The sequence below is a fragment of the Antechinus flavipes genome, chromosome 1 (genome assembly GCF_016432865.1).
Source record: "Antechinus flavipes isolate AdamAnt ecotype Samford, QLD, Australia chromosome 1, AdamAnt_v2, whole genome shotgun sequence".
NCBI classification, from domain to species: Eukaryota; Metazoa; Chordata; class Mammalia; order Dasyuromorphia; family Dasyuridae; genus Antechinus; species Antechinus flavipes.
This window is the reverse complement of record NC_067398.1, coordinates 659382781-659409452: the sequence shown is the minus strand read 5'-3', so window position 1 is coordinate 659409452 and position 26672 is coordinate 659382781. Positions and strand designations below refer to the sequence as shown.

Here is a 26672-nt window from a genome sequence, read left to right as displayed (position 1 = left end):
TGAAGAAATCACTAAGCTCTTTTAATGACCCATGGCTTCACCAAGAAAGAAGACCCATCTTTTTAATACAAACACTCTAATATGGTTTATGTTTTCTTATACAACATGATTATTATAGAAATATTTTGCATGATTATACATGTATAACCTCTAATTATTTGTCTTCTCAATGAAGAGGAATAAAGGAGAAAGGAGAGAATCTGGAACTCAGTTTGTTAAAAAAAAATTTTTTTTTGTATATAAATTAAGAAAAAAAATGGAAAAAACAACCAAAAAACATTGTAATGGTGACATATGGCTGACAAAATGAGATATAGCTGTCTCCAAAGAAGAGTATTCCCATAAAGAAGGCAAAGGCAAATATGACATCTTACCTGTAACCTGTCACTGATGGAGAATTTCAAAGAATGGGAACAGAGGACACCATTTAGAAAATGCATGATGGGAAGAAAAGACATCCTTCAGCACATAGGTCTCTCCTCTTGTGAGCTTATGGATATGGACAACAGTGGATGGGATGCAATCCACAATCAGAAAAATCAAATAGATGAGAGCACAGTTCTATTTGAAAACTTAAAGAGTATGTACTATGCTATAGGAAATGATGAGCAGGAAATTTCAGAAAAACCTGGGAAGACTTACATGAACTGACACAGAGTAAAGTGAGCAGAATCAAGAGAATGTTGTACACATTACAGTTAACAGCAATACTATAAAGATAATCAACTGAGAATGAATTAATTCTTCTCAGCCACACTACGATCCAAGACAATTCTAAAGGACTCATGATGAAAAATGCTATTGATCTCTAGAGAAAGAACTGATGGAGTTTGAATGCAGATCAAAGCAAACAATTTTTTTCACTTTATTTTTGTGTGTGTGTGTGGGTGTTTTTTCCTCCTTTGGGTCTGTATCTTATTTTACAACTTGACTAATATGGTAACATGGTTTGCATGATTGAACATGTATGGCTTGTATCAGATTGCTGACTCAGGAAGAGGGAAATGAGAAAAGGAGGGAGAAAATTTGGAACTCAAACATTTTTTAAACGAATGTAAAAATTTTATCTGTAATTGGGGAAAAAATAAAATATTTTTTAAAATAGTATGGTTATTATGTAGAAGGAAGAGCATGACATCTTAAATCAAATTCTGATTCTGATCCTCTGTGACTTTCGATAAGTATTTTCATTTCTCTCAGCCTCAGTTGCCTCATTGTAAAATGAACAGAAAATGATTTCTAAGATTTGTTTCTACTCTTAGTTCCATGATTCAGATCAGTTTTCTGATAACCATTTTGTGAGGCTGAGAAGCGATTGATGTCTCCTTATATATGAGAAAATTGCTCCTAGCAGAAAAATTGTCTTTCCCACTTGCATAGTATATGGTTTAGCTGGGTCTCAAATCCAAGACTATGTTGTGCCTCTTATCTACCACATAGAGTGGGAACACTATTCTCCACCATCTTACCTGAGAGGAGTTGAATAAAGATCTAGTGGTGAGACCGTAAATCACCCAGTGACTTACCTGATGTTCCTTATTCATGACATATTTCCCAACTCTGCAACTTTGTCCAGACTATCTTGCCATCCCTGGAGTCTGTCCTTCTTCCTCATCTCTACACCTGGAACCCTAAGACCCCTTCAAGTTTCAATAAGTGCTACTTTTTTTCCTTATTCATGACATTATTTCCCAACTCTGCAACTTTGTCCAGACTATCTCCCCATGCCTGGAGTTCTGTCCTTCTTCCTCATCTCTACACTTGGAACCCTAAGATCCCTTCAAGTTTCAACTTAAGTGCTACCTTTTGTACTAGGTTTTCCTTGATTTTCCCAATTATTAGTACTCCTATCAAATTGAAAAGTTCATTTTGTATTTATCTTACACTTATATAAAGTGTATTCTCCCAATGAGAATGTGATTTCTCCCAATAGAATATAAGTTTCTTGGAGAAGCTTGAAAGTGGTGCTTGCTTTATTTTAGTCTTTTCTCTGTTGCCTAGCACATAGTATTAAATAACCGTTTGTAAAATTGCATTGATTTGAATAGTGTCAGCCTTCCAAAGGTTGGGAACAGCAGGCCAAATTCAGCAGTCATATTATTTTAGTCAATGAGTACTACTGGTCTTGCAATTTCAGCTTTTCAGTTAGCCAAAGCTCCCAGGGATAATCCAGAAGTTGCCCCTTAAGAATTCTTTCCAAATCTGCAGCAACCATAGAGGGATGTTGAATTTAGTCAGCTATGCCTGCAGGCTTTCCTGCATGACATGGGGCTCAGAGAAGAGTGCTCTCCAGAAATGATTCAGAGCCCCCGCTCAGGCAGGAAAGCTTAGAGCATCGCTACCCGCCTCAATTCCAACCCACAAAAGCTTTATGGTATATCCACCAACAGATTTTTAAGGTTTTTGATTTCGTCTGCTACCTGGAGAGTGGATTTTCAGGTTCAGTCTTAGAATGGAATATTTGAAAGGGAAGACTGGAGCACTTTGTGAGGAATGACAATGGTTTGAAGAGCTTAAGCAGGGACACTGTCAGAATTCTAGGGACAATGGAAGGGAGAGCCAGGTTTCCAGAGTCCTATTTGAGCCACTTTTAACTCTCAACTGATTGGCAGCAATTTGGCCCATGGGAAAAACTAAGAATATATGTTCTAAAACTCATCAAAAGTATGGCAAAAAAAAAAAAAAAAAAAAAGCATTAACTGCAAATAAGTATGGGAGGAACATGAAGTCTGAAGTTCAAGATATTATGACCATTCATAGTGAATGGCATCTTGGACATGATTCTGGAAAAACACCCACTGAAAATAGACTGATTATTCCATTCCGGTGGCATGTTCAAGTTAACAAACTTTCCTCATTACCCTGTGAGACAAGGTTTTACAGAGGGACAAATATACTGATTCATCCAAAATTATCCTGACAAAGCTGGGGTTTGAAGCCTGGTCTCCTAAAGGCAGGCACTGTGGTATTGCCTTCTGAGTCAGAACACTGTTTTCAAATCCTGCCTTACTTCCTACCTGTGTGACCTTGGGGCAAGACATTTCTTTAAGCCTATTTTCTCATAAGCAAAATGAGTTTGGCTTAAGATGCCCTGTAAGTAAATTTCCAGATCAATTAATGCTCTTTGACTCAAATTGCAACATGACATCACAGAGATAATTGATTAGGGTTGGTCAATAAGAAGTCTCCAATAATTTCAGAGGCTAAAAAAAAAATCAAACTATGAGTATTTTGACACTTATGGATCCATGTGCTAATCAATGTAATTATTCTCTCCAATGGTGCCATATAACTTTTCTTCCTAACTTCCCATAAAACTTCCATAGATAATTCACCCATTGGTGCTGGGTCTTCTAGGCTATATCTATTTATTCTGTTCGCTGGGTGTTTATTAAGCATCTGCTTTATTCCAGCTTGGTGTTGTGGATAAGGGACTTAAGAGTTCAAATCTTGTCTCTGGCAGTTTTAGTGGCTTTTGAAACTCACTTGTCATCATGGTACTTGTCAATCAGTAATGACAGAGGCTTTACTTTTGCTGGGAGTTCTGAAAGGTACAGATCAAAAAACAAATAATAAAAATCCATGCACTGGGTCCTAGGGATACAAATGCAAAAACAACAGGGTCCTTGATCTCAAAGACTTTATATTTTACATGGGGAAAACAACCTGTGCATGAATACAAATACAATTGAATTTCACAGGGTGAGAGCATTAATAACTGGATCAGAAAAGGTATCTCTTAAGAGATAGCACTTCACACTTCATGGGAACGGATGGATAACGAGGCCATGGCTACACACTGGGGACATTTTGATGCTGCCTACTCCTTCTTATAGGCATACGTGGGCTAATATATTTCATGGTAATCAGCACACTATTTCCTTGACAGATTGCAGCCTACTCATACCAACCACGCATCTCTCCCTCATCTTGTGAATGATTTGAAACTTGAATTCTCTGGACTTCAAAGATTTGTTTTGTATCCATCAAGTTAACAAGTATTTATCAAGCACCTACTATGTGCCACATACCATTAAAGTACTAGGGATACAAAACTCTGTAAAAATATTTTTTTTAATGGTTCTTCTATTCAGGGAGAAACTTGGGATTGTTAAAAAGCACTATGCTATTTCCCAAATGGAATCCAGTTTACTCTCCTCTTTTTAGGTAATTTGTTCACTGGCAGTCTCTATTCAAAGATAACTATACGGATAGCCAAAGCTTTAAGCTGCCCTATGCAACTGTAGATTATAATTTTTATTTATTTTTTGCTGAGGCAATTGAGATTAAGTGACTTGCCCAGAGTCACACAGCAAGTTAAGTATCTGAAGCCAGATTTGAACTCAGATCCTCCTAACTTCAGGGATGGTCCTCTATCCATAACACCAACTAACTGCCCCAACATTATAATTTTTAGAAAATAATCCTTGTTTTTTTTAGCCCTTAGGTGCCTCATAATAAATTTCCAAGACTATAAATTACTGATTTGCTATGATAGGTATTTCCTTACTGAAAAAGTCAACAGGCCAAACCTCCATCTACCCCACAAAAATGATTCTTCTAAGCATTTGACATCCTTTTTTGGATAAAAATGTATTATTCCAGTTCACAAGTTTGAATGTCACCTATTCAGATTCTAGTTGTATGACCTTTGGCAAGCCACTTTAAAACTCAACTTTTATATCCTTAAAATTGGAAGACTGCACCAAATGATGTCATTTTTTTTAATAGTGAACCTAAAAAAAAAATACCATGAGCCTATGAAGAAGGCAAAAAGTTAAGAGTTCTAGATTTATGAGGACCTGAGTTTGATCTCATCTCTGCCTCTTGAACTCCCTGTACAAATTACAACTTCCCTTACCTTGTTTTGTGTACAAGAGATGCCCTAGGTCAGGGGTCCTCAAACTTTTTAAATAGTTCACTGTCCCTCAGACTGTTAGAAGGCCGCACTATAGTAAAAACAAAAACTTTTGTTTTGTGGGCCTTTAAATAAACTTCGTAGCCCTGGGTGAGGGGGATAAACGTCCTCAGCTGCTGCATCTGGCCTGCGGCCATAGTTTGAGGACCCCTGCCCTAGGTGATACCTAAGGTACTTTTCTAATTTGAAATTAAACAACTTAAGACTTATTCATAGTTTCACTTCACAATCATGCCATTGAAGACCTCAATATAAGTGTCTGTCTCTGTCTCAAGTAAAAGCTGGATGACCACCAATTTTTTATTGGGGATTTCTGTTCAAGTGCTGAGTTGCATTGTAGAGCTTCTCACAGTCCTTCCAACAGTGGAAATTCCTGATATGAGCCTTTATCCTTGAAGGGTATGTCAGCAAAACACATCAAATTGGAAAGGCTTCACTTAAGGACTTGGAATGGACTGTCATCTAAGAAATGGCCTAAGGAATAATGGAATAGTCTCTATAAAAATGGGATCAAATGTTCCTTTTTTTGTATTTAGCATTTTTCAATTTAAATACTTTTAAATGTTTTTTTCTTTATTTTTTCTAAATTTAGTAAGATATGCAGAAGTTTGAAGCTATTTCAGAAGAGGAAGTATCAATCATACAACCCTTGAAATACTGAAACACAAATAGCTGTCTCAGAAAATGGCCTTCAACTATTTATGGTTTTCATCATTCGATATTGTTTAGTTTCTGGAGAGCCTACACCATGCTTAAATTGTGCTCATTTTACTTTTTATCCCAAAGCTAATTTTGAAAGTTTCAGATTTCTAATAAACAAGCTTGAATAAATATAAAACCACCTCATGCTTACCATAATCCCATTTTAAGAGTCCCTGTTTAACAAAGATACAAAAAGAGCAAAAAGTACCAGGCACTGGACACATTACAAACCTTTTAAAATTACATGATTTCCAAGATCAGTTGTAATTTCTCTGATGCTAGATTAATCACCAAACACTGATTAGGCACCTATTATGTGACAAGCACTGTGCAAAGTGATGAGGATAGATAAAAGTTACAACTCTAGTCCTCAGATAGCTTGTATTCTATTGGAAAAGACACAGAATACTTGGGCATATATTACAGAATAAATTCAGAGTAGGATATAGAAAATGGATAGGCACTAAGGATGCAGTGGTATCATGTGTGGGATCAGGAAAAGCTACATGCAAAAAGTAGTGCTTGAATTGTTTTGAAGATTTGCTGAGCCAAAGGTGAGTATGTTGGGGAGAATATACCATTGGATGTATGAGGACAACCAGTTCAAAGAGACAGGAAGCAAAGTATCATTCAACAGCAAGGTAAAACTGGTTAAAGAGCAGGGAAAAGAAGAAATGTTTATAATGAGGCTGTAATAATAGATTAGAGCCAGATCATAAGAAACTAAATGCCAATCGTTTGTTTATAATTGATCTTAGAGGCAGACATTAGATTGGTTTCGAGATACAAGTATCCAGAAAACATACTTAATTGGTTCTTTAAACAAGATAGCCTTCCTTATTGTCAGATATAGCTGTTACCACATATTTTATTACCAGTAACTTTTGAATTATCAAGGTATATAGGGAAAGAGAATTGCCTGGGTTCCAGGAGACCTTAATTCCAGTACTATCCACTGTCACTGACTTGCTTTGTGATGTTGCTGGCAACCTTTTCCCTTATGGGTGCTTATTCACTTGGTTATAATATTGTGCAATTCAGACACTAAAACTGAAGGCTCAGTACTGAGGTGGAAGAAGAGGAGCAGAGGAGGAAGAGAAGATGGTTTAAACATTCAAGACAACAGACTCGTTTCAGCTCCCAACAAGTAAATGATGGGCAAGACAGCATTTTTGGACTTCGATAATGTAATAAAGCTTTGTCAAACACCAAAGAAACAAAGAACAGCAGTAACTGTAAACTTTTATTAATGGAAAATGGAATGCTTCATTAACAGAAACTTTTTAAAGAAATGGTATGAACAAAAACACATTTATTACAAAAAAACCCAAGTGAGTTCACATTGTATTGAGCTACAATATGGTGGCAGAGTTTCAAAAAAAGACCCACAAGTCCAAGAGAACCCTGGCTAAAAGAACTCAAGTACTGCCGCCACCTAACACCAAAACAACAAGTTACTACTTAATATCGGCGGGTGAAGTGAGGGTGACTGCCTCTGTTGGCTCTGTCCTGTCCTCCAAATCCTCTGCCTGGCATTGCACCACCCTGCATCATGTGGCCCTGGGAGTTTCCACCTTGCGCAAAGCCGCCACGCCTAGGAACAAATTCAAACTGTTTTCCTTGAAGTGTTTTTTTTTTAAGTTTTCATTGCAACATTGTTCAGTACGATTCTGCAGCATTTACATCTCTCTTGATTTTTTCCCCTCTTGATCAGATGCACCAGATGAGAAAAGCACTACAAACACACACTGAATTCCAGGAAACTGAAGAAGGTTATTTGCATAAGTTGGAAATATCTGATTTGTTTTCAAAACATTCAACCAAGCAAGTTGAACTAACATGCAAAAGAGAGATTGCGTGTTTAAAAGGGAGAGCAAGTGAAGAAGCAGGAACATATCAACTATCGTCGGACAAAACTTCTTACCCCGACATTCCTCCCCGATTCACCATATGGCCTGGTCCTGAGTGACCAGACATGCCTCTCTCACCACCTACAAAATAAGAAAATGTTTTCAAATACTTTTCACATAATTTTGAGACTGCCAGGGATTTCATGGTATACATGTGGGGGAAAAATGGAAAAAGGGACCTGGTAACATTAAGGAATCTCCAAACTGACAAAATTTCACAATGAATTGGCCCCATACCTTGCCACCTCTCATGATCTCGGCCCATCATTCCTCCATCCACGCTGCCCTGCCAAGAACGATCCTGATGATCCTCTATCCTTTGAGTATGATCTCCCCACTCACGGCCACCCCTTTACCAATAAATAAATAAATAGATGACAAAATTACTTAGATGATATTTTTTGCTATTATGTTACCAACTTCTCCTTATAGCATTTAATGACAAAATTCCTTTAACTGAAAATCAGATAGGATTGTAAGAATTTCAGATGCTTTGTCACTCAGATATTTCATCTCCGCAGGGCCTCAGTTTCTTTCCTTTATTTGAGAAGAAGGACTAGATAAAGAAAATATAGTTCTCGTTTTCACTTCTGATTTAATAAAGATCAACTATTGCTCTAATATTACTTTCCAAACTATAATGTCAAAATTAGATACAAACTAAAATCCTAAACCAATTTAAAAAGTTCACACCCATCTGTCATTAAATAAATACACTGACATAAAAGATACCTTAAGTTTTATAACAGTTCATGTATGTCAGCATACCCATATGGTAAAGGAATATATGTGAGATAGCCTAATTGGCTTGATTTTCAAGTCATAAATAATCTTGCAACTACATGTGATTACATCAAATATCCTCAGCCTATAGTCATAATAAGTCATCAACATTTTAAAAAATATTCTTGTGAGCAAAATCTCATCTTTAATTTTTTTGATGATTTTCCAGGCAAAACTGATTACATCAGAATTAACAGAATTTACTTATCTCCAATATCAGACTGATAAAAGTTCCCATAGATTCTGCTACTTAATAATTAAAACCAATGCACTAGAATAAAAACTGTTATTAGGAACCCAAGTCTCCAACCTCAATAAAAAGATTTCAATCCAGAAGAGATTTCAGAGTTACTTCAGTCATGCCTAGATTTAATTACTTCTCTTTTCAAAGTCAAGTCAAATCAAATAAAGAAGCATTTATTTATTGCCTACTAGGTGCCTGACACTCTGCTAGATGCTAAATAAAAAGAAAAATGGAAAACAATCCCTACTTTCATGGCGCCCAAAGTCTAATGGGAAAAACAACATAAAAATAATTGTACCAACTTTACCCACTTAACATACATACATGACAGATATAAGCAGCAGAGAAATGGCACTAAAACTAAGCACTGGGAAATGAGAAGGATGAGAGTTCCAGGCATGAAGGACAAACCACTGACAATACTCAGGTAATGAACTGTCTTATGCAGATAAGATATCTTGTGCAAGCAAAGCAGGGAGGCAAGGGTTACCACAAACCACATTGTGGGAACTGAAGCGTAAGAAGACTGGAAAGCTAAAAGGAGGCCAGGTTATATACAGTTTGTAAGTTTGGGTGACTAGGATGATGGCAATCTTGACTGTAATAATCAAGTTAGGAAGTCGGGAGAGAGGAAAAAGAAGATGAGTTCAGTTTAGAACATGCTGAGTTTAAGATGTCTAGGAGACCTCCAATTTGAGATATCTAAGAAGCGGCTGGAGATGTGGGACTAGTGGTCGGAGGAAAGTTTAGAGATGAATGGCTGAATAAGCTGAGAATCATCTCCATATAGACAAATAAATCTATGGGAGCTAAGCAAAATCTATCGAGGGAGAAGAGCCTTTATAGGCAGAGCCTTGGAAAAGATCCACCATTAGCAGGCAAGAACTAGAAGAAGATACAGAAAAGGAGACTGAGGTCAGAGAGATAGTAGAAGATCCGGGTGAGACTAGGACCACAAAAAATCTAGAAAAGAATTAAGGAGAATGACAGTATCAAAGACTGCAAAGAGATCAAGAATGTTGAAAACTGAGAAAAGGCCATGGGTTTCTGAAATTACACTTTGGTAACTTTAGATAGCATAGTTTTAGTTGAATGATGAGGCTGGAAGCTCAAATACAGAGTTAAGAAGAAAGTGAAAGAAAAAGAAGATGCAAACTATAGACCACTTTTTTCCAAAGGGGTATAGTCATAAAAGGGAGGGAAGATATAAGGCTATATTCCTGATTGCCTTCGTCCAAACTCTGTATTATAATCTCATTACTTTCATGTTTGCTCTCCCATTAGAATGTGAGCTTCTTGAAGACTTGAACTATTTTTTGTCTTTCTCTGAATCCTGGTACCTGGCATACAATAAGCAATTACAGATAGTTCTTGCTTTGAGTAAATTCACACTATGCAAATTAGACTTTATATAAAGAATTGTACTATGGGAAAAGTATAGGGAGGAGCCATAAGAATGGGAGAGATGTACCATTTCAAGGGCTTCTACTTCTTGAGTGGAATTTAAAAAGAAGATTGCTTAAAGGGAAAAACAAAAACAAAAAAAAAAGTGTGCCTACACTTGACTCCCAATTTTCATGGTTTTAACAAAAATAAAATGTTCAAGGAACTGAATAACAAGATAATAAAATTAGCAAAAGAACTGGACCTAAAGGTGGATGAGAATGACATGGATAAGTTGAATCTCACAGAGAAGAACTGCTGAGTGAGACTCTAAGCTGATAGCTATAAAGGTTGCAAAAGAAGAAATGGAGGCCTTAGAACATGCAGTTGAACCAAAAAAATTCACAATGAAACAGTGACAGAAACATTTCATCATCTGATTTAAAAAAAAGTCACTATTCAAACATTTCTTGTTAAGTTCATAATAAAAGTTGTGAAGCCAATCACTAGAGATAAAGGCTAGTTGCAGTGGATAAGGAAAAAGCACTATGTTGCACACCAATGTATTATAAAGTATTGTGCATTCTTTATTATTATCATTATCTCTTCATCTAATAATTCAATTTATTATCATAGTACAATATTTAATATATCTGAATTCTAATACATTTTATGACTTAAAGGTATTATTTTGGGTATGCCTTTGTTATATATGCTAAAAGTGAATAGGTGGGTAGGGGCAAATTGCTTTATGTAGAGCTCCATGGAACAATCTATTTATGTGAGCGCTCTCTGCACTTAATAAATAAATGTTTAACTGACTTGCTGAAGATTACACAATTACTAAATGAAAGCAAAATCTAAGTCTGGAGACTCAAAATATGCAGTTCTTTCCATTGCAACAGGGTTAAAAAATGGGGTAAGGGAGGAAAAAAAACTCTGTTGCTGGTTGAAAGATCTTAAAACAGTAGAAAAGAAATTAAACACTAGATTATACAAATGAAGTGTGATGAACAACAACATTGGAGTGTTGGAAAGGGAATTAGACAGTAAGTCAGAAGACCTGGGTTCAAATCTCTGCTAGCCAGACCCTTGACAAATCCCTCACTATCTATGAAACTCAATTTCCTAATTAGCAAAATAAATACAATATTTGCACTACCTACTTCACAGGTTTGTTGTAAAGTAAACATTTTATAAAGAATAAAGTGCCAAAGAAATGAAAGCTATAACTTTCAATATCATCAAAAAATGTTTGAAATTATGTTCAATACATTCAATTTAAGTTGGGAGATAATATAGTTTTAAAAAAAGATTTCCATTAAAAATACGTTAAAATAAACTGGCACTGATACATTGTTGGTGGAACTGTGAATGGATCCAACCATTCTGGAAAGCAGTTTGGAACTATGCTCACAAGGCTTATCAAGCCATGCATAACCTTAAACCAGCAGTGTTCCTACTGGGTTTATATCCCAAAAAGATCTTAAAGGAAGGAAAGGGATTCACATAAGCAAAAATATTTGTGGCAACTTTTTTCATAGTGGCAAGAAACTGAAAATTGAGTGGATGCCCATCAATTGGAGAATGGCTGAATAAATTGTTTTATATGAATGTTACGGAATATTACTGTTCTGTAAGAAACGACCAGCAGGATGATTTCAGAGAGGTTTAGAGAGGCCTATGTGAACATCATGATGCTAAGTGAAATGAGCAGAACCAGGAGATCATTATATACGGCAACAAGACTATATGACGATCAATTCTGATGGACGTGGCTCTCCAACAATGAGAGGATTCAAACCAGTTCCCCTTGTTCAGTGATGACGAGAGCCATCTACACCTAGAAAGAGAACCATGGGAACTGAGTGTGGATCACAACATAGCATTCTCACTCTGTTGTTATTTGCTTGCATTTTGTTTTCTTTCTGTTTTTCTTTTCCTTCCTTCTTGATCTTGCTTTTCTTGTGCAACAAGAAAACCATAAATATGTATACATATATTGGATTTAACATGTATTTCAACATATTTAACATGTATTAAGACTACCTGCCAGCTAGGGGAAGGGGTGGGGTGAAGGAGGGGAAATTTTGGAACAAAAGGTTTTGCAAGGGTCAATGTTGGAAAAATTACCCATGCATATGATTTATAAATAAATAAATTTTTTAAAAAAACCGATTCTTGTCTGGAATGCTATAATATATGATCCTAGACACCTTTATCTTTCCTTTGAAGACAGGAATTCTGTGGTAAATGGCCCTGAAAATATTAGTTTAAAAAAAAAAAGCCAGAATTTGCTTAAACTCAGATTTCTAAATCAAAACCAAGTTGACTTGGCTGGTCCCTAATGAATAATATTCTCCTAGGCAAAATTGTGACACCAAACTGAAATGTTAGGAAGCCTAAGATGGCCAATAGTATGAAGTCTTAACAATATATCAAGCACATAATTTTTCTTCTAACATTACTAACCTGGGTGGTGGAGGAGGCATCCCCCTTCCCTCACTCATTCTCTTGTCAGAACCATAACTGCCCCAGCCATCTCGTGAGTCCCGCCCATGGCGCTCTGGTCCTCCGTGGCGATCATCTGCATAGTGCTATAACACAATAATGCTGCCTTATTCACTAGATGATTGCTAACAGTCACTGATGCAGAACAAAACACCCATCCTTCTAATTCATATTTATGTCACATTTTTAACTTTGCAAAATCTCTCTTTCCTGATAACAATCCTACATACAAGATGAGGAAATTGCCAGTCAAAATGGTGAACAAACTTGCCTGAGGTCATGCCATCTACTGAAAATATTAGGGCTAAAATTCGAACATTAATCTAAGTTTTCTAGTAGAAGAACAATGCCTCACCAACTCTTTTATTTTAATAGTTCCATGTCAAGATAAAAAAAAAGCCACGTCACTTTGTTACTACTGCACATCTGACATCAGCTTGAACACTATTTTACACATAGCTAGGATTCAAGGAATATGAATGGATTCTGTGTACTATTCAAAGTTAAAATTATATAAAATATAACAATTAGTTCCAATTTTATGGAAATATGCAGAATGAATTCAATATTAAAAACCATTTCACTAGATTTGTTATTCATACTAATACAAGACCTAGCTACAGTCTCTTACTATGTTTGAGGACTCCCCATTTGTTTGTTTTTTCCCTTTCAAAATGACACCTACATTTAATTTAGAGAAAAGTAAGATGTTCTTTACTTCTCCCTCCCACTTCTTTCTTGAACATGAGTCCATAACTACAAGGATGTCACACTACTCCTAAAATATACCTTCTGACCTTTCAGCTAAGTAATGCATTTGGATGCTGGGACTGGATTACAATTTGACCACAGATACTTAACTAACTTGGTAACCCTAGGCAAAACGCTTAATATCTCAGCCTCATCTGTAAAATGGGAATAATAATAGCATCAATTCCCCAGGATTGTTATTAGGATCAAATGAGACATTATCTGTAAAGTACTTAGTGTGATGAGGCACATAGTAAGCATGTAAAAGACAACATTGGATTTCCTTTCTTCTCAACTAACTGGCAAAACTTCATATTTTTGTTCTGCTGAATATGCCTACTTAATAATATTATATTAATATACTCTACCCTTAGAGAATCAAGAAGCAGGTGACTTATAATGAAATGACATTTGCATAAAGAACATAATTCTCAAACTTATTTGAATGAGGTAGTACCTTTTCACCTTTCAATGGAAAAAAGTTAACAAATCGAAAGGGACAAAAAATATATTTGGACTTTGACATACCCTGTGATCAGCATAAAGAATTCTGATTAAAATAACCACTACTATAAGACTACCACCATCTTCTTGGGGAAAAAAAAAAACCAAACAAACATTCTGATAAAAATTGTTGTGGAAATGACAACTATTAATATCATGATTATGAATCATGGTCCTGGAAAATATTCAAGACAAATTAAAAAATGAACCAAATATCTTACATGCCTTCCTAAATCTTTTGATTTGATAATGACTAACTTATTAAAGGAATAAAACATGGTCTTATTTGTCAAGCCAGTCTACTCTGGCCATCTTTTTGCACTCTAGTCTGTCACCTGATCTCCAGAGACTATGCTTCACTCACCCACCTTTGGCCCATCACTGTTCAAACTGTTTGGTATATGAGGGAACTCACATAGACCACACTATCTGCTGAGTCAGTGCAGTAAAGCAGAAGTGTCAAACATGTGGTTCACAGGCCTGCAGTACTCCTGACTGCAGCCTGAAGCAGATTAAAATGTAATTGGGAAATAATGAACAAAATGAATAAAAATATAGTAAGACATAACTAACATTACATTTTTAGACAAAATTAGCATGCAGTCCACAGAGATCCTTATCTATAAATCAATAATTCTTAGTTCTATTTTGGTTGGATACTACTGCAATAGAACACTGAAATTGGAATCAAAAAAATCTGGATTCAAAATCCCACCTGACACTTCCTAGCAGTATGACTTAAGATATATTATTTAACCTCTCTGAGATTTGGTTTTTTCATTTGTAAAACAAGGCACTAGACTTAGTGACTTCTAAAATACACATTCAGTTCTAAATTTAAGTTCTACAGAACTTCCTAATAAAATAAATACTTGGCCCTTATTATATACTATCACATTACTATTAACTTTCTCATAAGCATTCTTTTTTCAGAGTACTGAACATCTTCCATACAGACATTGCAACATCTGTTTTTAGTATCTGCTTCCTAAAGCACCCTGCTTTAGTATCTAAAATGACTAGTGGCAGGCACGTGTACACAAGAACTTAGTTTGAAAAAATATCAGATTCTTATCAGTTATTTTGGTTCTCTATAGTTAATTAAAAAAGAAAAATAACATACTTTTAATGATTTGCTAAGTTTCTCCCCATCTCTGTCCTCCTCCATTCAACGAGGAGTATAGTACAGTATTAGTATCCCTAATTCTATATTTAATCCCCAAAGGAATAAAGAGGCCTAACCAAGATCACAGAGCTAATGAATGCCAGAGTCTGGCCTCAAACCCAGGTCTTGTCATTTCAAGTCAAGGAGTCTGCTGCCATACCCACGCTGTCACTCATTCTGCCAGACTAATAATCAGGAGAAACTCATGTCTAAAAGTTACTTAAACTACCAAGAAAAGTGAATGTGTTAGGAGATCTCAAGATTTAACTCACCTGCCCATCTCTTTCTCCCATCACTGACCTTGAACCTTCCCTCCTGGGAAACAAAAGCAATTATTAAAATACCAATAGGTAAATCTATTTTTCTCAAGAAGTCTAAATCAAATTTCTGAAGTGTAATCTAACACTATTTCCACTAGGTACAGATTTCATCCCTAACCAATTTTGCAGGGAGAAAAATGAGATGCCTCTAATGATTAGATAGCCTTACAAAAATCTTCCACAACCACCTCTATCTACTCAAATCTCTGACATGAAACCTCACAACACTGAAATAGAACTTTGATCATTTATGAAGTGGTCAGAAGGAACACAAAAATAGAACAGATGAATACAAAATCCATAGATGTGCCAAAACTTCTGGTTGTTAACTAGTTGAAAGTCCAACTTTCTTATACCAAATATTTTCCCAGAGCTAACAATAATCAATAATGAAATTAACTACTTTGTAATTCACCTTTCATTGCTTTTCCTTTCTTCCCTCTGGTAGAAGAACTAATAAATACTAAAATGGCCAAAAGACAGGCAGCTCAAAGTAGAGCCATAATTCACAAAATGAAAAATTTGGAACTAATTCTACAAAGCAGGCACACTCCCTATTTAAAATAAGGACTGATTCATATGGCCAGTCCCCAAAAATTTAGATCCTAATGGGAAATGAAATATATACTGCTCTTTGTATTTTATTCTCTTTGCTAGATCTGTGAAGGAATCCTGAGTGTATCAGTGGAAGACAAGTATTTGATGTTTTAAATTAAAATGTGGAAGTCTAAAAAAACATGAGTAGTTGTGGAAGAATGAAATGGCGTGGGTAAGTGTGGGTGACTTAAATACAAATTTTAATAGACCTAATCTGGAAACTGAGACAAATTGATTAATTTAATGGACCCAGAAGGAAATAGCAAAATGTCAGCCCAAGAACTTGGTTTGTATAAAAACAGCACTGAATTATGAGTCATAAGACCTAGATTCTGGCAATAATTAGCTGCCTGTGGTCAAGGAAAGAACAACCTTTGGTGGCCTAAGCTTTTGCAAAATGAGATTTCTTCTTTCTAGCTCTGAAACTATGGTACTGCAGATACTGAAACTATGGTTCTCAGAAACTTCTAACATTATCCAAATTTGTTCACCCTATCTAAGGAGGGATTACAAGTTCAGCTGGTCAAAAGTTCATGGTTAATATGTTCCAAAAGACTATGCTCAAAAAGTTATCAAACCGTGCATACCCTTTGATCCAGCAGTATTACTACTAGGCTTATATCTCAAAGAGATATAAAAGTAGGGAAAGGGACCCGTATGTGCAAAAATGTTTGTGGCAGCCCTTTTTGTAGTGGCTAGAAATTGGAAATTGAATGGATGCCCATCAATTGGAGAATGCCTGAGCAAATTATGGTGTATGAATGTTATAGAATATTATTGTTCTGTAAGAAATGACCAGCAGGATGAATACAGAGAGGCTTGGAGAGACTTACATGAACTGATACTAAGTGAAATGAGCAGAACCAGGAGATTATACACTTCAACAATACTACTATATGAGGATCAATTCTGATGGAAGTGGCTATCTTAAGCAATAAGAGGATCCAATTCAGTTCCAATTGATCAGTGACGAACAGAACCAACTACACCCAGCCAAAGAACACTGGGCAACGAGTGTGGACTGCTTGCATTTTTGTTTTTTCTTCCCAGGTTATTTTTACCTTTCTAAATCAGATTTTTCTTATTAAACATGTGTACATATTTAATATGTAAATATATAAATATGTACATATATATTGTATTTAAGATATATTTTAACATGTTTAAAATGTATGAGACTGCCTGTCATCTAAGAGAGGAGGCAGGGGAGGGAAGGAAGGGAAAAATTGGAATAGAAGGGATTGCAAGAGTCAGTGTTGAAAAATTACCCATGCATATGTTCTGTCAATAAAAAGCTATAACAATAAAAAAATTTTAAAAAGAAGAAAAATACAGAGACAAATAATAATAATAATATGTTCCAAAAGTATAGCACAATTACAAAAACAATTTCACAACTGTATCTATGTCCTATTTAAAAAAATGAAATGCTTAAATGTATGAACATAAAGGGAATGAGAAGAGCTAACCTGTCTATTGAATGGTCCTGGTATCGGCTTCGGTCCCTGTGGTCAAAATCATGAAAACGATCTTGTCGGCTAAACTCAGATCGGTATCTGTCATCCAGAGCAGCTCGTTTTCCTTCTGGCCAATATGAATCTTCTCTTCTGTTTGTGTAGCCCCACCAAAAAAAAAAAATTAATTTATGAAAAGGATAAAAGAAAAAGAAGGAAGAAAAAGCATTCTCTCTAGACCAAGTCTCATTTAAAATGTCCCACAGGGCTAATCTCTGTACATTCAATCATTATCATTTTGATCTGATAAATTAAAATCCCCCAAATTGCCAAGATGCATACTGGCATTCTAATTTGACAATCTCGAGAAAAAGACTGCTGTGAGCTAATTGTATCAAGGCACTTAATACCTTGATTCCTGCATGGTTCGAACAAGAGAAATGAAACATTTGATTCTCTTGGAATGATAAAAGTGTGACTTTTTACCCTGAATATCTACCTACCCCAAACTGAGCTGCCTCCCAAGTTTCCTATAAAGCTATGGGAATTCAAACTGGTAATACACTTTAGGATACTATCCAATTATCTTTTGCTGAATTTTACAAAAAAATTAAGACTCATAGCTAGTAAGGTAATAATTACCAATTTAGTGTCAACGAAACACTGAAGAACAATAAATTTACTTTTAAATCCATGAACAAGTTTCATTAATACTCTTTATTCATCCCTTCTTCAGCTGTACTAGGTATGTACTAGACTAAGGCTACCAAAGCGATTTAGGCAAAATCAAAATTTAAGGCTTTTTCAGACAAATAATGGAATTGGGAAACTTCCTGATATGAGAAATGAAACTATTCTTCAAGTAGGGATTAAGGTTTACTAAGGTAATTCTCAGTTTACTAAGGTAATTCTCAGCTCTGAGAGTTTGGTTTTAAAAGGACCTGTTAAGACCCTTTTCAGAAAGTATCAATTGTCAAGAACACTTACAGAGAGCCCAACCTAAGAGAAATGAATCACTAGAGAATTTTATGGCATTAAAAAATTTAAAAATTCTATGAGTTATTGATGTGTTCTAAACAATGTATCAAGATGGCAACTAACATATTTTTATTACTATATCTCAATCAACTTTCAATTGTACATGCTAAATGAAAAATGAAAATAATTTAACACTATTTCTTCCACCTTTCAAATGGACTCCTACTAATTAATATGCTGAGCAAGGTATCAAAACTTTCTTCAAGGTACAACTCAATAGCTTCCATGAAACCTGGCCTGACAGTCAAGAAAAGATCAAAATTGGCTGGGCTCCTCCCACTCCTCCCTTCTATCAATTATTTGTGTTTGTTTTTCCTCTAAGTCATAAATTCATAGAGGGCAAGGTTAAAAAAATTAAATAGCACACTAAGATGTTTCTCATCTAATTGTAGAACAAAAGATCACAGGAAATGCAGCACACCATCTGATAGTATGGAAGACAACTTTAAAAGGAGTCCAAATATTCATAGTCATTGTTCTATCCTAAGCACCTTACAGAGAGCAAACTTAAAAAAAAAATACAAATAGCAAGAATAATCCTCAAAACTTTTTCCAATTTCTTCTGACTCTCTTTACTTATTCCTCCTGTACCTCTTCAGGTGCTAGGTATAGCTGAACCAGAAAGCCAGAAGACAGGGACTTGAATGATGCACAAGTTAGAATATGGGGCATAATTAATCATCCATTAACAACATCAGTCGTCTTTACCTTGAATCTACATCATAAGGTCTTCTCAGAGCAGGCCTTCGCTCCTGTTCATAGCGTAACTGCTCCTGCTGGCGCCGAAGCTCCTCTCTCTCCCTATGGATCCGTTCCTGTTCTTTTCTCCTTTCTTGTTCTACACGAATTCTCTCCCTTTCTAATCTCTCCCTCTCCATTCGCTCTCGCTCAAGACGCTGCCTCTGACATTCAAGTCGCACACGTTCCCGCTGCAGCCTGGCTTTCTCTTTCCGTTCTCGAAAGGCATCAATGCGCTGCTCCCGCTCCCGCTGCTCTCTTTCTCTAGTTAAACATAGATATTCCTAAATGGGAACTCTCCTCACTAAGCTGACAATTTTAGAAAGAACAATTCTTTCAACAAGGGATAACCTAACTACTGAACTGTTAATTAACATGCAAAGTAAACACTGGTTCTCCAAAATGTAAAGATGTAAAATGTGTTGGTTGTCTTTTTTTTTTAACAATTGACTGCTTGTGTTCAAAGGTAGCATTATCTTCACACCATTTGCCCAATAATAAACCATAATTTGTGTGGAAAAAAATAGGGAAAAAAATTTTAAAGTTCTTCACTACAATACTAAAAAAATTTCTAAGTCAAAAGAGATGATGCTTTTGGAAAAAGAAGCTTGTAGAAATGGAACAGGTATTGGATTTAGTCAGAAAAGCTGCCAAGTGTCACATGAGCCTCAATTTCCTAGGTTGTAAAGAAAATCAGTAAAATCATGAGTGTAGAAAACACTTAAGACTATAAATGTAATGAAATCATCATATTGATTAGCGAAATCTATATACAAAGAGTGGAAATGTTCATTACTAAGTACATGAATTTTTCTATGAGGGATCATCTTTTACAGAGTCCTTTAAGTCTAAGGAATATCCCTAAAAATGAAAACCACCACAAATTATGGTTATTACAGTTTTTTTCTCAAACAAATTCTATGATAGTTATTGTGTCATGTTATGTGTAATTAAGCATCACACCCATTTTGCCAATGAGGCAATCAAGACTAAGAAAAGTAAAACTATTTTTTCAAAGTTATAGTACATAATTAGAACTATGATATGAATCTAAGTCTCCAATATTTTCTCTACCATAAAATGCCACCTCCTCTTTTAAACCAAGGCCAAAGGGAATAGAAATTAGTAACTTTCATATAGTTAATAGACTTATAAGATATGTTTTAAAGAGACAATCTGTTATCAGTATAAACCATTCCTAATTGTTAGGTATGCTAAAGTCCTTTTTTACATTAAGTGATGATTAAAAATATAACCCGACATAGGAATGCCTAGATCCTGAGGCAGCATGATAATCAAAAGGTATAAAAATTTTTGCCCCACTCTTAAACCTAGGGTCTTTTAATGAAGCATGAGAAATTTTTAGTAGTAAACATTTATTGCAGCATAATAATTATCTGCTGCTGCTATTCAATGTTGGCATTTTTTTAAAAGACACTAATTTATTTCCTTCTTATAGTACATTGAAACAATTACTATTCAAATTACGAATTTTTATTTGAGAACAGCTTTCAGATCAGTAATTAGATCCTATCAAAATTAGGGACATCAAATAGTAAGTTCCAGTACAGGGACTATGCCTTTTATTGTATTTCTTTTTATTGTATTTCTAATACTTAGCAAAATGTATGGAACATAATTCTTAGTAAATGCTTGTTGACTTGGTTGACTGAAGGACTATTTCATCAAAGGAATAACCACTTGAAGTTATGTGGACTAAGTTTCAACTTCTTCATAAAACTCCTCTGCTCAGCTTACTTATATTACTCTACTTTCTGTCAGAGGAAATTTAAAGATTAAAAATCTGATATTAAGCAGAATAGATTGCTTTGAGAGACAGTCTCCAACTTTTCTATGATTTTGTAAAGTATTCAATACTCAAAGTGTCTCTCAAAGTGAGAGACAGTTACTGAAGAGAGTAAAAACTGATTTCCACTTGTTAAGTTTGCTGTAAGCAGGATTGTTGTTTAAGTACCTGTTGGAACAGAGAGCCTTTAAGAGTAGGTGACCGGGTTTGTTGGTGCAAAAACAAAGTATTAAGTGTCCAATTTGAAATGAAACCAAAGTCTCTCTCCAAATACTGATGGGGGAAAAAAATAAACAAACAATAATTTACTCCAGGGGAAAAAAAAGTCCAATTTATTTGGGGTTTTTACTCACCTACGCCTTTCAGTTTCTCTGATTTCTCGTTCCCGCTGCCTTTGTCGTTCCCGCTCCCGCTGTTCTTTGATTTTATCAAATGATAAAATGTCTCTCTTTTCTTTGCTTTCTGATTTTCGATCTTGACTTTTGGAGCTCTGTTTACCAAAGTTTTTTTTTTTTTTTTAGTTAATCTCAAAAGTGCAATTATATCAAATATTCAATGAAAATAAAATACCCATATTCGAATCATACTAAGATCATTTGTCCCATTTAATTCTTATAAAGTATCATAATCCCTGAATAACATAGAGGTTTAAAGATGTGCACATAAAGACAATATAAAACTAAACAGTTTAATTGCAGCTGCCTACTGGGAAATCCAGCATACTAATCAAGTAAAGTTTCAGGTAATGCCTTTCACTTACATAGAATTATATACAAAGAAAATCAGGTTTTCAAAATTCAAAACTAAAAAACAAAAACAAATTCAGAAATAGGAGAAAACTCAAATGTAATCAATCTTTTCCTCCACTAACATGTTTTGGGACAAAATACTTTTATAATTCAATAGAAAACTAGTTTTCAAGAAAGCAATCACCTAGTTACAAGGGATATGTATAGGTAAAATAATTACTATGATTTGGGGGAAGAGATAGTTAAACTTAACTCTAAAATTAAATGAATTTTTCATTTTCCTATCAGTCATTTTGACTAAACAAAAAAGTCTTAAGAAATTTAACACAGCTTTATGCCAATGGCCATTCTAATGAGGTAGGGTCAACAACTTCCACAAATCCTGCTGTTCCTGACATCTGAAAATTTAAAGCTTATCAATTTTATATGAGAATTAGTTGGGAAAAGTACAGTTCTCCTGACTAATAGAAGTTCCAGATACAATGTGTAAAAATGCTTGTTTAAAAAAAAAAAAAAGTCATAGCTACCTTTATAGAAAAAAATTAAACAGCACACTAAGATGTTTCTCATCTAATTGTAGAACAAAAGATCACAGGAAATGCAGCACACCATCTGATAGTATGGAAGACAACTTTAAAAGGAGTTCTAGTTTACTTTCTGGTTAATTTAATATGGTTTTATTAAATTAACCAAAAAAAACTTAAAACTGCTATTAAATTAGCCATTGAGTAAAACTTACCTTTTAACTTGGAAAGTCTGTGCCTTTCCCCTGCAATGGTGAGCTGTATTTCCTGTGTCAATTTACTTCACAGAAGGAGGTGTGGTCTGATGAAGTATGAGCAAAATGGGGGCAGATATTTTGAAAACATGTTTTAGATCTTAATTTTGTGTACGTACATATAATTTCAGTTAAAGAAAAGGATGTACTGGAAGGTTCTATACTTGCTGGATGATTCATAAACAGACTGTGAAGTGTAATTGGAATACTGAATTAAGAATATGAAAGTTTATCAGTTAAGAAGGAATCTTCATGATGCTCTAGCACTTCAGGGTTACCAATGATTTAAATTTTCCTAACCAAGAATTATTCTAAGACAATTGTGTTGCCTTATAACCTCCCCCTAGGCCTTCACCAAAAGTCTCATTTTTATTCTCTCCCCTCTCCCTCAGAAAGATAAAATTTGGATTTTTTTTTTTTTTAGATTAAAAGTTTTAAAGATCTATTTTGTCAACCCATTAACCCATAAAGGCACATTACACTATACATAAAACCAAACACACACCTCTACTGTCTTATTTCTCCAAAATATAAAATGTAAAAGTGCCTTAGGGCTTTCTTCATTTACAAGATCAAATAATAATTTTATAATGTAAATCCAAAGTATTTTTAAATGCCCCCAAAGAGAAACTGGATTCAGACATGATACTTACCCGCTCTTTAGATCTGGTTGTGGTTTTCACACTAATGACAGGTTCCCCCTTTGACTTGTCCATTACAACTGTTCGTTCTGTCCCTCTGCTTCCTTCAGATAATAACATGACAAGATCACATAAGTTATGTTGTGTTCCAACTTTTCTATGATTTTGTAAAGTATTCAATCCTCAAAATTTTGCTTAAAATTTGACATTCTATCATTAAAAATAATATTGTCATTTGAAATTGTTTTCACTCAACATTTACTATTTCTTATATCCATTATAGAAATGTTAAGATTGGCACACTTCCATTTTTGAGTCTCAAAAATATTTAAAAACTTAAAACTTTTCTGGCAAAAAAATCTGTCCCTTTGTATAGATATGATATACAAATATATATCCTGTGGATTTCTAATACTCCTCACAATGTCGCAGTAGAATCTAGGAAAACAAAGTGATTTTTATTCCTCACACACATTTTATGAGTGCTGCAAAATCTTAGCCTATATTCCCTAAATCAACGCACTGCTGTTCACCTGCACAGACTGACAAAGTGAAACAGATATGGCTCATTTCCCCTACATTTATCTTGGGATGTTAAATGTTTCATAATCTATTTTCTTTCTAAAGCAAAGCCATCTAATCCTATCTTCCAGAAGTTACTTACTTTATTAAATTTACAACACTAGCCAGCCATCTTTAAGACAACTTGTTTGACATCAGATTGCAATTTAGATAAATTATCATAACCATTTAGAATCCAGCATATAACAATGTGCAAAAAATAAATACTTCTAAAGATGGATTGGGTTCAATATACAGTATTGAATTTACACACACATATACACACACAGAAAGAAGATATATATACGCTCATCAAGTATCAGGAGGAACCTTTAATTGCTATTGGCCTGATTCTGGCCCTTACCACGCCCACTTTTGGTTTTCATGGGAAAGAGAGGCACATATGTGACAGCAAAAAAAGCTCAGTACACACCCTATGTAATAGTATATTTAATCTAAATGCTTACAATCATATAAAATTGACAAAAATCAAGTTTATTATTACTAACATAAATGCCCTAGAACTGCACAATTCTCTGATGATCTAAAAATCTCTTTAAAAACAGAGCAAGAATTCAGGAGTCAAAGTTTACCTACAAACATGAGTAATTCTTAATGTTTTCAGACTTCTGGCAATTTGTTAAAAATTTAAAAAGATAATGTCAGAGTATAGGAGAAGAGATACATGAAAACACAATGATTAGCAGTTACAAAACTACAGATTTACTTTTTTTAAAAGTCTGACTCTTTTTAAAAAAGAAATAGAAAAAACCCAAAGTAGCTGTTTCATTTTAACTTAGAAGGGAAACAAACAAATGCACTTTACCCTTATTTACTGTGTGCTAATTCATTTGGTGTTTCTTTGTTAAATGGAAAGGGCTTTATGTAAAGATTTATTCTATCTGTATAATTTTGTGAATCCTCATCTAAACCTTCAATTTTTTTATTATTATTTAATTTTATTATTTAAATTAAAGTCAATTTCATCACTGAAGGAGAACTGCTTTCCTGAATTTTCATTTGGAACTTTTTAAAATTTTCTAAAAATAACAAAGACTCAGCAATCAAATGCTGAAATATATTCTTAGGATATACCACTAAGTTTCTTTTAATTAACCCCAAGACATGGTTTACCTGATTTGGTGGCTCTAGAACGATCTGTTGAACCAGATTTCAGTTCATCATGGTCTTTTTCATCTTTCCTATCTTCAGACCTTTTATCATCTCTTTTCTCACTCTTAATCACAGTTCTAATTTAAAAAAAAAAAAAAAAAAGAGCAAGAAGACTCAAGTACCTGAAAAATAAGCACTACATTTTTCAAGAATGGAATTCTCATTAAAATGGATCTTAACACATCACTCTTCCCTCCTCCTAAACTCCAACGTTTCCTATCATATTTGGGATCAAATATAAAATCCTTTGTCATTTAAAGCCCTTCCTAACCTGCTCCCACTATTTCAGTCTTCACTTAACCCTCCAATGGATTATTCAATCCAATGACATTGGCCTCCTGGCAGTTCCTTGAAGATGATACTCTTATCTCCCAACTCTTAAGTATTTTCCCTATTCCAAACCTAGAATACTCCCCTCTTCCCCCCGCCCCGGCTCCTCCCCCACCCTCCCCTTTGCTTCCCTTACTTCTTTAAATCTCAAGGGGAAAAAAAAGTTAGCTATTATTATTACTGCTCTTATACTTGCCTACTTCCCTAATGAAATCCTTCAAAATTCAGTTCAAATTTCATGTCTTCTACCACGTCTTCCTATGTTTTCCTTAATGACTACCACATTCTCACTGTACCATGTAGTCTGGCATTTATATTTGTTGGTCAGATTTTAGTGGTTTTTGAGGGTTTTTTTCTTTAGCTATTTAATAGATGGTTTCTGAACTAGATGGATCTAAGAAAGATTCTTTGAGAATACTGTTCGGACCATCACCATTAGAAGGAACTTTCCATATCAAATTATTCAAATACCTCTTTTGACCTGGCTCCTATATTCTACCATCTTGATTCTAGTCAATACTCTCTACAAAATCTTATGTGGAAAAAATGCTTATGAAATTATAGGTTTCATTCCCAAGTATAAAAAGCCAATTCAGCTGACAATATTTGTAATTCACTGTTCTACAAGTAGCAATTTGATCAAAATGATGAAAACTTGCAGTTTCATATTTAATGCTCACGGTCTATCAGTAATAAAGCACACATAAGACTATTCTACTCCATAAGATTTCTTGTAAGAGCAAAACTATGAAAACAAAACAACTATAAATGTTTCATGAGTCTAACAAGTATTATTCAAGAGATTCACATTTAGAGTTTAAGTAAAACTAGATACTAGCAAACAAATCATTGTTGCCAGCATGTGGAAAACAGGAAACATCCACTGTGCTTATCTTACAAAGACACTATGGTATATGGAGATACAGGCACTTCCTGTATAATTGTGATGATTTTAGTTAATGATTAAATACTAAAATAATTTAATAATTTCATGACCTTAAAAAAAAACTGTCTTTTCAAGAAAGAGTACAGAGGCAAGTCACAACATAAATACTAACTATACCAAACATGTGAAAGGGAAATGTGCTCCTGAGAACCAACAATAGTACTATAGAAAAAGAATTCAGTTGGTTAATCAGAATCTTCAATCATCTATTTGGTTGATATTGGGTCACCTCACCTCTTTGGGTCTCAGCTGCCTCATTTATAATGAGGAGCTTGGACTTCATGATCATTGATTCCATGATATCTAAGTACAAAGCTCATGAGAAAACATACTTCCCAGTAATTCCCTCCACTGGAGTTGCTGCTGCTGATATAGTTTCCATACTGCTATGGAACATCTGTACAGGATCCTTTTCCAAGTTGTCCTCCCTAACCTAAAACCCAGAAGGGACCAAAGAACAAAATTTTAAAAACTCCTTTACCTTTCAGGCCGGGAATCAGTGAAATGATGTCTTTCCCCGCTGCCTGATTTTTCCTTTTTAATTTCACAGTCTTTGCGATCAGGTTTCTTTCCAGCAGGTTCATTTTTGGCCTAAAATTAATTTGTCCAGAAATGATGAACAGGGAAGACCTTTCATTTATATAATATGTAGTAGTACATAACTACCACC

At 34.8% G+C, this 26672-nt stretch overlaps 1 protein-coding gene across 5 annotated transcripts in view; it reads right to left on the bottom strand.

Moving 5' to 3' along the window:
* Positions 1-6850: 6850 nt before the first annotated feature.
* The window catches only part of SAFB2 (scaffold attachment factor B2), a 37117-nt gene continuing 17295 nt past the window's right edge, over positions 6851-26672 (bottom strand). For 3 of the 5 annotated variants that reach the window (XM_051971803.1, XM_051971805.1, XM_051971807.1), the window contains 11 exons: positions 26484-26593; positions 24688-24803; positions 23005-23096; positions 21178-21314; positions 18988-19281; positions 17257-17394; positions 15143-15185; positions 12413-12537; positions 7768-7880; positions 7545-7611; positions 6851-7214 (listed from right to left, as the gene is read on the bottom strand). In XM_051971803.1, coding sequence (XP_051827763.1) covers positions 7082-7214; positions 7545-7611; positions 7768-7880; positions 12413-12537; positions 15143-15185; positions 17257-17394; positions 18988-19281; positions 21178-21314; positions 23005-23096; positions 24688-24803; positions 26484-26593 — 1368 coding nt within the window. In that variant the 3' untranslated portion in view covers positions 6851-7081. Of the gene's footprint in view, positions 7215-7544; positions 7612-7767; positions 7881-12412; positions 12538-15142; positions 15186-17256; positions 17395-18987; positions 19282-21177; positions 21315-23004; positions 23097-24687; positions 24804-26483; positions 26594-26672 lie in introns of those variants that run through there. The other 2 variants (XM_051971804.1, XM_051971806.1) reach the window with 2 other exon arrangements.